This window comes from Sciurus carolinensis, chromosome 3 (genome assembly GCF_902686445.1).
Source record: "Sciurus carolinensis chromosome 3, mSciCar1.2, whole genome shotgun sequence".
Taxonomy (NCBI): Eukaryota; Metazoa; Chordata; class Mammalia; order Rodentia; family Sciuridae; genus Sciurus; species Sciurus carolinensis.
In genome coordinates this window covers 34,663,337-34,678,161 of record NC_062215.1, presented here as the reverse complement: position 1 = coordinate 34,678,161, position 14,825 = coordinate 34,663,337, and the positions used below count along the sequence as shown (strand labels likewise).

Sequence of the window (14,825 nt, the reverse complement as noted above, 5' to 3'; positions counted from 1 at the left end):
TGACTCCCAATACTGGAGGGGGGGAAATTTGTATAACCTAAACTTAACTCAAATACTAATATCCCCAAAAGGCAAAATCGGAGAGGGTTTCTTAAATTCATATGATTAGTTTGAAGAGGGAAGTTTGCTGGGAGGAGGGAGAAGACATTGTCTCACAGTTCAGTTTCACTACATATTCTCAAAATAACAAAACTTGTCATATAAATTAATTCTACCCATTGCCTAGTAATCTCAGACCCAGAAATTTATCCCAAAAACATAATGTAAAAGAAAAGGTGGTAATACCTCAATTTGTAATACTATTTACCTATTTGTAGTAATTAAAAATTATAAATTCCCCATTCTAGGAGATAGTTATATCAATTCAATAAATTTTGAAGCCAATAAAATTATCATAAAAAACTACTTGCAAGAAAAAAATTTCTTATAAAGTTAAGTGAAAAAAGCAGACTCCATGTTAAATGTTAGCAGTTCAGTAATGTGAAAATACATATGGATAAGCAGAGCTGAAGGAGTAATTTACTATTACAATGGGATGAAGGATAATTTATTTTTAAAAATCCTTAAAAGTATCTTCAAGGGTTGGGGATATAGCTCAATTGGTAGAGTGCTTGCCTGGAATGCACAATGCCCTGGGTTCAATTCCCAGCACCACCAAAAAAAAAAAAGTAACTTCAAATTGTTACTTTACTTTTACTATTTTTTAAAAGATCAAATATTTGAAGTAACTGCTGTAGGGTTAACTATAATTTTCCTCACTTAAATTCCAAAGGTTTTCAATTGACTCTAACCTCTTAGTGCCATTTAAGGTGTGTGGCATAACATAATATACCTAAGTTCTGGAACCAGGCAATCCTGGATTTCAGTCCCTTCAATTGTTCCTTTCAGGGTAACAACTATTGTAGAATGAAACACCAAAAACTGAGTTCATTTGATAAAGAATATGAATGTTTATAAATCAATATCCAAAATAGCTGCACACATCTGTTTTCACTTGAATAAAAAAATCACATTGTGACAAATTTTATAACCTTAACTTAAAATACATGAATATTAACATTTACTAATATATTTACACATTTATTTACATCATCAACAAAGCTGATGAAAAACAGCATGTTATTATTTTAACAACAGCAGGTTTTGACCAGTCTTTGAAAATTGATCCAGGAAATGTGTACTGCATTTAGTTAGAAAACATACTTCAACCTTTTTGTAAGTCCTAAGGGATACCTATTCACACAAAATATTCCAAGGCCTCAGTTTAAAAATAAAACAGGAGCAGTTGTATTTAATCTTATGAGACTACAAAACTGCCTTGTTTAAAAATATGAAAATTCCTGTGGTATTTTTTCATCATACTCTTTTATTCTTCACATCAAAATTACTTAATTACATTAAGCATCTAATAAAAAGTTACAAATATTCTGTCACGCATGATACTATTCACTTCATGATTGGAAACAGCTACAAACCAGTTTTTATAGAATATCATTATGAGGTAGGGCCAGTAGTAACCCCATTTTACAAAGAAGGAAAATGAGATGTGACTATTTGCTAGTGAAAGGGCTTGAAGTTAAATTTATTTTCTTAAAAAACACTTTATTAGCTTACCTAACTTCTTCTACCAGTGAAAAGACCTGTTTCAAGGTGGGGTAGGGTGGGAGAAGGGAAAATTGAGGTATATCCCAGAGGGCAAAGAGAAGTACCTTCTACAATGGACACTGAATTTTTTTTTTTTTTTTTTAAGAAAAATGTGGATTATGGGTTACCTGAATGCATCTACCTAATCAATGGATGTTACTAACAAGAGAACTGCAATATCCTTCAGCAAGATAGTATTTGCCACATTTTAATTTTTCCTGAGGTTTAAACACTGTATAATATTTTCTCAAAGATCTTCTCAAAGGAAAATGTGAATTATAATCTTGATGATAAACCAAGAGCTCTTTAGTCCAATGGGTTTTATTGCTCTAAATTTCATTTAATTTGACATCTATTCCCCTCTCTGAGAATCTGATAAGTTAATAAAGCCTTATAAAAATAAATGTAAAAAATAAAATAAATGAGACTTCCTTTTAGGTTCTTCTTCACACAGAGATGTTTCTGTAAACACTTTTAAACCAATATTTCCAAATTCCAAATTATTCAAGTATCTCTTTAAACATATGGCTTCATATATTGGTAAAAACTGAAGCAAATATTTGAAATCTTTAAATCATCACCTGTAATTCTATGGATTCATTTATAGAAGCTACTTGCCTTTTGCTTAAAGCCTTAATACTGCTTCTTGAGAACTAGAATTTCAACCTGCATTACTATTACTTGTATTACAAGTCTTTAGGATTTCTATTTGGGTCTTTAACTCCTAATTTTTCCTGAATTCTCCCTTCGCTTAATCCCTTTTTTGCCCTCCCATCCTTCGATCTTTGACATACTCTGTTACAAGCTCACAGTTAAAACACTAGGGCTACCCACACACTCATTTTTATGAGAAACATTAAATTAAAGGCATGGCAGTCTTTCTTTGCTTCAAAAGCTAAGTACAAGGCCAAATTCCCATTCCGGTAATGAGTTTCTTAAATGTGTTCCCAGTGGAAGAAAAACTCAAGCTACTACAACATAAACATACCAGCAAAGTAGATCCAAAGACGTGCCAATCAAATACAAGCAAGCATAATTCTCAGAGAGTTCTAAATTGTATTCACGTTGAACTGAATCATTTCAGCAATTCCAAGACATTACTGATCCCACTCAGTTTAGAGCTGCTATAAGATGCAGATTCGTGATGGGTATATGTAGTGAGCAGCTTCATTTTTTGTTTTAATTTTTTTTTTAAATTCCACTAACACTCATGTTTATTATTTCAATTATTGTACTTTCAATACAATGACAGAGCTGTACATCAGGATCCATGCTTCCAGTGTCCCTGGATCCATTTTTATAAGATGGATCTTTACAGATTCGAGACCATCCACTTGGTTTTTCCTTTATTTGTTGAAGACCTAAACACATAAGGAAAGAAAAACAAATTAAGACAAGAAATCTGGAAAGTAATTTGGCCTCTTATTTAAAATATTAAGATGAATTCTGGAAAAATGAGTTATCACGTACGTGTAATGATTGGGTCAATGTCTCTTGTCTGAGTGGCAACATCAGAGGCACAAACTTGTCCTATTTGAATCAGCAAAGACATAATATCCTCATACAATGGAGGAAATGCTCGACAAAAAGACACTAAACTTGGAAGAGTTGGCATGAAAAAAGCATACCTCTTAGCCTGTGTTAAAACTGTTAAAAAGAAATGAAACAGCATTTTTTTTATCTTACAGATATAAGTTCAACATACACAGCCTATACAACAAACTAAGGCCCATATTCTGTACTGGAGATACTTTTTGTAAGAGACTGCTAGCCGTGCCTTTAGAGAGTTCACAATCTCGTCAGTCATCCAAGATACTTTTTATGCCCAAGCACTATGATAAGTGCACTGCCCACATTATTTAATTCTCACAATTATTTAATTCTCACAATTTTATGAATGAGAAAAGTACCATTATGACACCCCTTTTACATATGAGAAAACTTAAATAAACCTTAGAGAAGTTAAAAAAAAAACTTGTTCCAAGTCACACAGCCATCTAGTGTGAAACTGGGATTGAATTCAGGTTATATAAACTCTGAACCACTACAAGTAATTATGAGGTAAATAAAATGAAAACAAAAATGAACACTGAGAAAGAATACTAAATTAACTAAATTTAATTAATGAAATAACTTTAAAGGATTGAATTTTAGTTCATGTATTTTAAAGTAGTTATTTTCATACTATTTTACTTTATAAACCAGAAGATGGTTAAAATGTTACAATATGCTTTAGAACTTAAGAAAGCACATAATATATTTATGTGTTCTTTATATATATAATTATATTTTTCTGGAACTCTGAGCATTTGCAAAAAACCAGTTTATTTTCTACTGATATAATTATAATTATATTCACAAACTAAATTTGACTTCCATGTATAAGACTTGGAAAATTTATTCTATTTACTATATATATAAATATTCATTCACAAAATGAATGATAAAATTTGCCTACCTATTCATCTCTTCTACACAATAAATCACATTTCTAAACAAAATTTTTCAAAAGAAGAATAACACAAAGATGGTGTAAGTTAAATCAGTAATAAAATATATTGTATTCTATTGTCTCATATTAACACAAAAAGACTGAGTCACTAAATTCAGAAAATACATGTGCTAATTTTTTTTTTTTTTTTTTGCAATGCTGGGGATCGAACCCAAGGTCTTATGCTTTCGAGGCAAGCACTCTACCAACTGAGCTACATCCCCATCCCTAAATGTGTTAATATACATTAGAAGCTTTTGTTATTGATGTTGACTGGCTACAAACCTGTCAGCAAAGTTCCCATGACATTGACAGCTAAGCGCGCCACACTAAGTGACTTTGGTAATGCATACTGGATACACAAGTGGGAAAGCAACTGGATAGCAAATATCTGTAATACAAAATCCAAATGTTACATTTTTTTTGGCCCAGGGGATTGGACCCAGGGGCACTTAACTACTGAACCACATCCCCAGCCCTTTTTATTTTTAGTTTTAGGAGGGTCTCACTAAGTTGCTTAGGGCTTCATAAAGTTGCTGAGGCTAGCTTGGAACTTGTGATCCTCCTGCCTCCCAAGTTGCTGGGATTATAGGCGTGCACGACCAATACCAAGCCAAATGTTACGTGTTTCTCAAGGAAAAATTTTAAGTATTAAAAATTTTAAAATGGTTTATATAACTAGGAACACTCTAGAGTGAAATCAAAATGTTCTTAAGCTCAAAAATGTTCATTACCTGTTTTTCAAGTTCTGGCTGTGCAATAAGCTCAGGTATGAAATCCAGACAGATGTGCATAGATGGAATACCTGCGACTGTCAGAGGCAAAAGTTCACATGGATAACCCTATCTCAACAAAAAAGGGGAAAAAGTTAAAAATAACTGTAAGTCAAATAAATATAGATCAAAAACATAAATGAAGGTTTTACTCCCTTTCTATAAAAGATGCTCAGAAGGCTACAGAGCCCACATGTATCCTGGCATTAAAATTTTCTGATGAACTAGAATAGAGGTAAATTATTTGAATACTTTATTAGGTTGGAAAAAAATCATAAAAATTTGGATTTTTCTCCATATTGTAAAAGACAATGATCATTTATATTACTCTAATTTCTAACTGATCACTATTAAGTTAGTATTCAAAACCCCCAAGATATTAAAAGTTCAACCACAAAAGATACTCTTTGAAAACACACCTGAAAATGAACAAGCTTAGCAATGTTGGGATCTGCAATGTACATTTGGTGCAACAGACAACAGATAAGGCACTGAACTTCTCGAAGGTTACAGAGCAAATTATCTTCTCCTTCCTCCATTTCCTTATTTGGAGTGCTGGTGGTAATGACACTTTGAACATTCCTAAGCAAACTGTCTGGATTGACACCTTTTGCTTTTTCCTCTTCCGTGGGTAAACAAATCTCTAAAAGAATCTGGACAGCTGCACTATCCTACAAGCAAATTAAACAGAATGAAGGTAAGAAGTTTGAGATGGTGGTCTGAAAACATATCTAATTATCTTTTCATATGAACACAAATTACAAAACAATTTCTTTAAACATACACAAAGTGTGTGTCTTAGAGCAGAAGTGAGCAATTTATAGAACAGTGGTTTTCACCTCCTTAAGGTCATGAACCCCTTAAGAATCAGAATAAAACTATAAACTCTCTTCCCATAAAATTAATGTATGCAAACAAGCACAAGCACAATGTCATGGAGATCATATGGTTCTAAGGCAAATCCAGAGACTCCAATTTAAGAACTTGCCTAGAAGGGTACTCTGATTCATTGACGTCCAAAACAGGCCCTAGGCAAAAATAACTTCTATCAATATCTCCCTTTCTTCCTCTTAATCTCCTGCTTTTCCCAGGATCTGAACTATATTGCTCTCTTTTTCTCATGTGGCTACCAGTTAATTTCTCTGAATAATAATTATGATAATAATAATTAATGCCTAAATCACTTCCCGTATCTCTTTTCCCTTTCAAATTGAAGACAGGCTCTTTAGTGGCCCTAGTTTTACAACAAGAGATTCTACCTCACAATCCCATCACCTACTCAACTCACTGTTGCTCAGCCTACAAGCTTGGGTGTCATTTCATAGAACAACAGCTTGAGGGGTGATGTACTTGAGGCCACTACATATGAAGGAGAGCTGTAATTACCTTCATCTAGAGGAAGGAGTTTTAGCAAAAAGAAAAAATATATGACATGCATCACTGAAATTAGTCACTGCCTAAGTTAGAAGAAAACAATGACCTGATCTAAATGTTTAAGAACCTGATGATTATAAAACAAGGTCAGTCTTACTTTACAATCTGTGCTGTGCTAGGGATTTTTAGTTTCTGATATTCTGTTTTGTTTTGATTTTGTTTCCAGTCTGTGGAGCCAGAATGCCTAGGAATGAAACCCAACTCTGCCATTTACCAAATGCATAACCTTGAGTAAATCACTTAACCTAAACTTCATTTTCCTCATCTGTAAAAATCAAGATAATAATACTTCATACCTCATAGGTTGGTTGTAAAAGTTAAATGACAATATATGTAAATAACTTAGACTAACACACAACACATAATAAGTTTTATATAGACATTAACTATTATAATCCTCAATCCCTTATCCTCACTTTTAGGGAAAGATTTATTTTAGAATTTTTTTAGTGTAATGTTGTAGATACCTGCAAAAGAGAGTGGGCAACACCTTGTAAGCAAACATTTTTTTTTTTTTTTTTTTTTTTTTTGGTCCTGGGGATTGAACCCAGGGCCTTGTGCATGCAAGGCAGTCACTCTACCAGCTGAGCTATATCCCCAGCCCAGCAAACATATATTTTTAAAAATTTTTTGTAGTTGTAAATGAACAACATGTCTTTATTTTATTTATATTTCTACAGTGCTAAGGATGGAACCCAGTGCCTCACCCATGTTATGCAAGCACTCTGCCACTGAGCTACAGCTCCCAGCCCAGCAAACATATTAATATTTCTACCAATATTCATATTAAGTGAGATAAAGACTTTACTTCAGTATCACCCACTATGAATTGTGGCCCCATGTCATTACTCCTAATTCCCCTATTGCCAATGAAAAGATTTCAGAATATATATTTCAAACTAAAAGACATGTCTAGTTTGATGACCTCAAATTGCATTATTCAAAACATGACAATTTAAGCCGGGCATGGTGGTGTACACTTGTAATCTCAGTGACTCAGGAAGCTGAAGTAGTAGGATCAAAAGTTCAATGCCAGTCTCATGAGGAAACTTAGCAAGGCCTAAACAACTTAGCAAGGCCCTGTTTCAATGTAAAAATAAAAAGGTCCAGCAATGTGGCTCAGTGGTAAAGGATCCCTGGGTTCAATCTAACAAAAACAAAAGACTACTTAAGGTTCAGTGAAATTATACATTGTTGTAAAACTTTTCTAATAAAAAGATGAACTGCATATACTGTCACAGTATTTATCACTGCCTAACATTTTACTATATATGTACTCATTTGTCTGTTTACTGTCTGTCTCCAATATTTAATTTCTTTTTCTAACATTTGCTTGTAAGAAATAAATAACCAAAGATTTTGTCTTCTTCACCAAGGTATCCCCAGTCTCTGGAACAGTATTTGGTACATAGATTTCCAATAAATATTTGTTGAATGAGTTGAAGAGATAACTATAACCTCTAAATTACTTATATTTTGTTAAAATATGTTATTTAAATGACTATTAAATTTTCATCATAAAGATTATTCCCGGGGCTGGGGAGATAGCTCAGTCGGTAGAGTGCCTGCCTTGCAAGCACAAGGACCTGGGTTCGATCCCTAGCACCGCAAAAAAAAAAAAAAAAAAAATTATTCCCAGTTTCAGTTCATCCAATATTCAAAAATAAAGGTAACATCATTGTAATAGATTCTGTAATAAAAGGAATGCACAGCATAATATGTCACTGATATACATAGAGGATATGATATGCCCTTTGGATTAAAATTTTATTTCAGCAAAATTTACCTGAGCAGCCAGTAATGCATTTTTCAGTTCTTCTCTGGTAACTTCTGGGGCATCAGTTTGTCCAACTAAACCTATTGTATTATTTTGAGAAGGTCTATCTTGCTCTGCTGTTTCCTTCAGATGAGCACTAAGGTAAGCTTTAGATGCAAGAAGATATCCATTCAACATGTGTAGGGTAATATCCATTAGTGGGGGGCATCTAAATACAGAAAAAGGAGAAGAAAAATATATCGGAAAGAACATAAGTGTATTAATTAGTCAGAACATGATGAATTCAGTTTAAAAAATTAGAAAACCCTGAACAGCAGAGTGGTAACTTCTCCCACTGAAGTATTTGTTCTCAAAATAAAAGTTTAATGAATCTTTTATATTCTCAATATTTTAAGGTAATATAAATAGTATTCTCTTTCAATTTACCAGCTACAATAAAATGCAATGTAAGCTCTACTGAAAAGATACTCTGTTTACCAGCAGACTTCTTCGATACAAGCCTGCAAAGCAGCTGTCCTCAAAAAGGCATATCCCATGATTAATAAGATGAAGACCAGATTATTCCTTCTACTTGCCTTTTGCAGAGCAAGGCAGCAAGGCAATGTTTTATTTTATTTTTTTATTTATTTATTTATTTATTTTTTTTTTTTGTGGTGCTGGGGATTGAACCCAGGGTCTTGTGCAAGTGAGGCAAGCACTCTACCAACTGAGCTATATTCCGAGTCCCAGCAATGTTTTATTCTAAGAGTGGTTCATCCACTAACCTGAGGAAGATACTTCCTAAGCTACAGTTTCCTCATCTATAAAATAGCTACACAATATTTCATTCCTTGAAGATTGTTACAGATTAAACTTAAATGAGATTTAAATTGTTATTAAATGAGATAAAAATAGAAAAAAAATTAAATTTAAAAAAAGAAAACCAAAAAAAAAAAAAAAGAGAGATAAATAACCTCTAGAACTCTAAATGCTAAGCCTATATAAAAAAACAGAAATGAGCTGGGGATACAGCTCAGTTGGTAGAGTGCTTGCCTTGCAAGCACAAGGCCTGGGTTCAATCCCCAGCACCACAAGGAAAAAAAAAAATTCTATTTCTCTATTTTTATTACAGAGAGAACTCACATATGTGCCTTCACAGACATTATAGATGTATATTTATAATTGAAACATTGGAAACAACCTAAATATCTATATACATGTAAGTGGTTAAATAAACTATAGCATGCTTCCCCAAACTGAAGAATTACTTAGAGTATGTGTTAAAGAAAAAAATCTCAAACTCCAATCCAAAATTTCTGAATCAGATATTCTGATAATCTACATATAGAATACTATACCGTTGTCAAAAGAGATGAGTTAGAATTATGCATTCTAACATAGAAAATATGATAACTATTTTTTAAAATATAAAATAACTTAATATGATTATTTTTTAAAACCACAGTTATGGTTTGGATGTAAGGTGTCCCCAAAAGCTCATGTGTGAGACAGTGCAAGAAGGTTTAGAAGAGAAATGATTGGGTTGTGAAAGCCTAACCCAATTAGTGAATTAATCCCCTGACAGGATTATCTGAATATAACTAAAGGCAAGTAGGTTGGCTGGAGTAGGTGGGTCATTGGGGATGGGCCTTTGGGGTAAATTTTGTTTCTGGCAAGAGGAGTCTCTCTCTGCTGCCTAATCATCATGTGAGCTGCTTCCCTCCACCACACTCTTCCACTATAATGTTCTGGCTCACCTTCAACCTTGAGGAATGGAGCTGACTGTCTATAAACTGAAACCTGTGAAACTATGAGCCCCTAAATAAACTTTTACTACCCTAAAATTATCCTCATCAGGTCTTTTAGTCACAGCAGTGAAAAAGCTGACTAAAACAAACCCAAAGCAAAAAATAATATTTGAAAATGTGTAAGTACACAGAAAAGTAATGCTACATATACACCACTATAACAAAACCAGGATTAGTCCAAAGGGCCAATGAGGAATTTGGTTTTACCAATGTCAGAATGACAGATATAAGAGTAAGACTTTTTGCTGTTGTTGTTGTTAGTTGTAGATAGACATAACATCTTTATTTTTTTATGTTGGGCTAAGAATCAAACCCACTGCCTCACGCATACCAGGCAAGTGCTCTAACACTAAGCCACAACCCCAGCCCTGTGTTGTATCTTTTATATATGTATATATCATATGTGCAATTTCATTTTTGTTGTTTTGTTTGTTTTTTAGTTTTTGTTTTTTGGTACTAAGGATTGAACCAAGAGGTACTTAACCACTGAGTCACATTCCCAACCCTTTGGATTTTTTATTTTGAGATGGAGTTTCACTAAGTTGCTAAGGACCTTGCTAAGTTGCTGAGGCTGGCCTCAGACATGCCATCCTCCTGCCTCAGCCTCTGGGCATCATAGGTGTGTACCACAATGCCTGACTATCTGTGCAATTTCTTTTAAAAACATGAGAAGGACCACTTGGTAAAAAAAATAATAAAATTTTAAAAGATGAAAAAAATAAAAGGCAAAATAATAGAGCAATAATGAAGAACTACAGGGCTGGGTATATAACTCAGTGGCAGGATGCATGCTACTAGCACACTCAAGGTCATGGGTTCAATCCCCAAAACCTCTTAAAAAAAAAAAAAAAAAAAATCTCAGCAACTCAGGAGGCTGAGGCAGGAGGATCACAAATTCAAGGCCAGCCTCAGCAACCTGGCAAGACCCTGTCTCAAAATTAAAAAATAAAGAGGCCAGGCACCATGGTGCATACCTGAGATCCTAGCAGCTTGGGAGGTTGAGACAGGAGGATCGCAAATTTAAGGCCAGCCTGGACAATGAGGCCCTAAGCTACTGAGTAAGACCCTGTCTCAAAATTTAAAAAAAAGAAAAAAAAAAAAAAAAATAGAGACCCTGGGTTCAATTTCCAGTACCACAAAAAGGAAAAAAAAAGTATACATACAAAGAGCTGATATCCTTCATAGATTTTAAGATGAAGAGGTCTTCAAATCAATAAAAGCATAAGTTTTAAAAAACTAAACTACAATATAAAGAAGAAATATCAATAGCCAATAAATATACTAAAATATTCAATCTAACAAAATATAATTTAAACAGGAATCCCTTTTCCACGCTTAATATATAAAATAGTGCAGGAAGGTACAAGAAAATGCACAATACTGAATACTGCCATGGAATGTAAATGGTTCAGACTTTCTGAAAGGCAGAATGAAAATATGAATCAAAAGTCTTAAAGGTGAGGGGCTAGAGTTATAGTTCAATGGCAGAGCACTTGCCTAGCAAATATGAGGCACTGGGTTCCATTCTCAGCACCACATAAAAATAAACAAATAAAGGTATTATGTTCAACTACAACTAAAAATATTTCTTTAAAAAGTCTTAAAGGTAAGCATGTTACTTCTGCCCTAATACTTCTATTTTAAGGAATCTTTTTTAAGAAAATACCATGCATGCATGCAGAATAGTTACTATATTGATAATAATAAAAACTAGAAATAAAAGATCCAAGAAAAGGGAAATGGATTAAGCATAGCATATCTTCTTTGGTTTTTCCCCTAGTCCTGGGGATTGAACCCATACCTCAAGCATGTTAGGCTAAGCAAGCCCTCTACTACTGAATTACGTCCCCAGCACCTCTCCCCTTTTTTTTTTTTTTTGGTGGGGGTCTTAAGACAAGGTCTCACTAAGTTGCCCAGGCAGAACTCAAACTTGCAATCCTCCTGCCTCAGTCACATAAAGAGCTGGGATTACAGATGTTGTGTCATCATGCCTCACTAAATATAGCATACCCATAAAATGAAATAGTATATAACCAATTAATATAATACAGGAGAAAAGATTCACAAGTTAAATATCCAAGCAACAAAAACACTGCACACATCTTGACAGCATAATTCAACAACATGCCTGAATAACTAAATCTCCTTAGGTGATTCAGATAAAGACATCTACTCAAGTGGCTTTTTAACACTGATAAATCATTTATTTTACAAGTGCCTCTTTTCTAGAAGTATTATTTACTGTGCTTTTCCTTTTATCAAATACATAATGCATTTATTATGTTTATTCTTCCAATTCTTATTTCCTATGAGAACTTCATTTTACTAAACCATATGTGGCTGATTTTTGGGTTTTGTCACTTCAAGACCATCATCACTTTAGTTTACACATAAAGTGTATCCTATTTAGTCTTCCTTAGAATACTTTCTCTTTCCTTTAAGCAACCTAGCAAAGATTCTTTCCCTAAGTTACCACCTAAACAAACTCATTGCTCCAATAATCAAGGCCCTCCATAATTTGACCCCACTTAACTTTCCAACTGTAAAGTGTGCTCTCCTCAAAAATTAAGCCTCTGCTCCAAGCCTTTTCATTCTTGCTTCTATATCATTTCTCATAATATTCTTTTTTTTTTTTTTTTGGCGGTACTGGGGATCGAACCCAGGGCCTCATTCTACCCACTGAGCTATCTCCCCAGCCACTCATAATATTCTTCTCAAAATACCTTCCTTGACTCCCTAGCTCCCACCATTACACTATCTGTTCATCTAAACTCTATAGCAATTCTTTAAAATACTACTCAGGTCCTATCTCCTACACATCCTTCCTGAACTTTGAACAACATTCGCTTACCACACCATTCATCTGCATGTGACCACATTATTCAACTTTTTATGTACTTGTGTACTTTCCCCATGCAGATGATAATCATTTAAGACAAGACCCTCAGTTTATATACCTTTGATATTACTTATCACAACAACTCCAAATTCAAATATTAGTGATTCAATTAAATTATAACTTTTAAGGTGAAGTCACATCAAAGCAAGACACAAGGAATTAGAGGCAGATATGGAGTCAATGTAGCTAACATCACAACTGAGAATGACAAAAAGGTCAGTTTTAAGGCAAATAATGATTCATAATGAACCAGTTTTTTAAAAAGCCTTCTCCAACAGTGTTATTTTTCATTGGTCTTGATTATGAGAGAGAGAAAAGCCACTACTGATGATTAACAAAACCAAGAATGATATTTCTTTAAAGCTATGTTTTATTAACCACATATTAAATACTAAACTGAACGAAGAGTTCATGAATATAAACAATAAAAAAAGACAAGAAACCACTCAGGTCATAGTGCCTAGTAGTTATCTGCAAGAATATTAAGATATACATTTAAACTAAAGTTCTTCAATTTCTATAGCAAAAACGAAACTCAAAAGACACATACCTGTGAACCCTCTGATCACACCTTAGGACAATGAGAGGATCTATCATCAGGTCATTCTGAGTATACTTTTGTTGTCGTACAAACTTTATGGAAGGCTGAAGTGCATTAACTGTCATTACCCACAGCCTGATAAGAAAATAATCACAAGTTCAAACAGCTATATTATAACTAAAATTTATAGCCATCTAGTCCTTTCTATCATAGAAAGTTATTTTCAGGAAAAAATTAGAAAAACATAATAAACATAAATTAGAAAAAACATAAATTAGAAAAACATGTATGAATAAGCTTTGAAGAATTAAAAATTATACACATAAGCCTATTATTATATCTTTAAAACAAATGAAGATAAAACTAAACACAAAGTAGTATCAAAAAATCTTCACCACTGCAATGGAATAATAATGGCAACCAGAATAAAAACGAAGTAAAACTAAAACCTCAGTTCTACCATTCTTGGTATATGACTCTTTAAGTCATTGAGCCTCTCTGAACTGTTTCCTCATCTGAAAAAGAAGAATAAGATAATAGCCATAAATGAAATAATACCTACCAAAACATTCGAAACTGCATCTGGTGCCATAAATATGTCATTATTTCAAGTTTATTATTATGAAATCTCAATGTGAGATAGACAATAATAGATTATAAAAGTGGCTATTAATCTGCACCTAAGAATTACTGAGGAATATGCCAATATGAAGGGTACCTGATCTCTTACAGTGAAGACCAGGAATCCCCTATTCCCACATCACACACAGAATGTCCCATTTTTTAAAATGAGAGGAAAAGCAAGGATTATCAGACATTAATAAAAAGATTTACTTTGAAAAATATTAAAATACACAAACAGGTTAAAAAAAACTCAATAGAAAATGTAGATATCAAGAAAAATTTTTTAAAAAACAATTATTGATATCCTTGAGAGAATACTTCAAAATGTAGAAAGAAATTTTAAATTTTTTTTAAAATTACCTTTAAAACATTTTCATACATGAAACAGGAAAAAAGGCATTTAAGAATACATAGGCAGGGCTGGGGATATAGCTCAGTTGGTAGAGTGTTTGCCTCACAAGCACAAGGCCCTGGGTTCAATCCCCAGCACCACAAAAAAAAAAAAAAAAAAAAAAAAAAACAACCACACACACACATGCACAAAGGTCAGGAAAAGTAGGAGTCACCTATAATCCCAGCTACTCAGGAGGCTAAGGCTCACAGGTTTAAGGTCAGCCTGGGCAACTTAGTTGAGACTGTGGCTCAAAATAAAATTATTTTAGAAAGGACTAGGCATGTATCTCAGTGATGAGTGTATTTGCCCAGCAGGCACTAAGTTCTGGGTTCAATCCCTAGTATTGGGAGAAAAAAAAAATGCAAGTAAGAACCCTTAGATGTAAAGACTATAACAGAAATTTAGAAGTTCAAAGAAATAAGAAAATATAATCAAAAGGTAAACAAAAAATAAAGGGGACA

At 33.5% G+C, this 14,825-nt stretch overlaps 1 protein-coding gene and 1 non-coding gene across 6 annotated transcripts in view; one reads left to right on the top strand and one right to left on the bottom strand.

Annotated features, from left to right (window-relative positions):
* Positions 1-2,779: 2,779 nt before the first annotated feature.
* The window catches only part of Ints2 (integrator complex subunit 2), a 45,474-nt gene continuing 33,428 nt past the window's right edge, over positions 2,780-14,825 (bottom strand). For all 5 annotated transcript variants that reach the window (XM_047546965.1, XM_047546967.1, XM_047546966.1 and 2 more), the window contains exons 19-25: positions 13,356-13,481; positions 8,129-8,327; positions 5,328-5,579; positions 4,870-4,977; positions 4,421-4,526; positions 3,115-3,291; positions 2,780-3,005 (exon numbers count right to left, since the gene is read on the bottom strand). In XM_047546965.1, coding sequence (XP_047402921.1) covers positions 2,836-3,005; positions 3,115-3,291; positions 4,421-4,526; positions 4,870-4,977; positions 5,328-5,579; positions 8,129-8,327; positions 13,356-13,481 — 1,138 coding nt within the window. In that variant the 3' untranslated portion in view covers positions 2,780-2,835. The remainder of the gene's footprint in view (positions 3,006-3,114; positions 3,292-4,420; positions 4,527-4,869; positions 4,978-5,327; positions 5,580-8,128; positions 8,328-13,355; positions 13,482-14,825) is intronic.
* On the top strand, positions 14,392-14,465 carry Trnav-cac (transfer RNA valine (anticodon CAC)). Its single transcript has one exon. It is a non-coding gene; the product is annotated as a tRNA-Val (tRNA).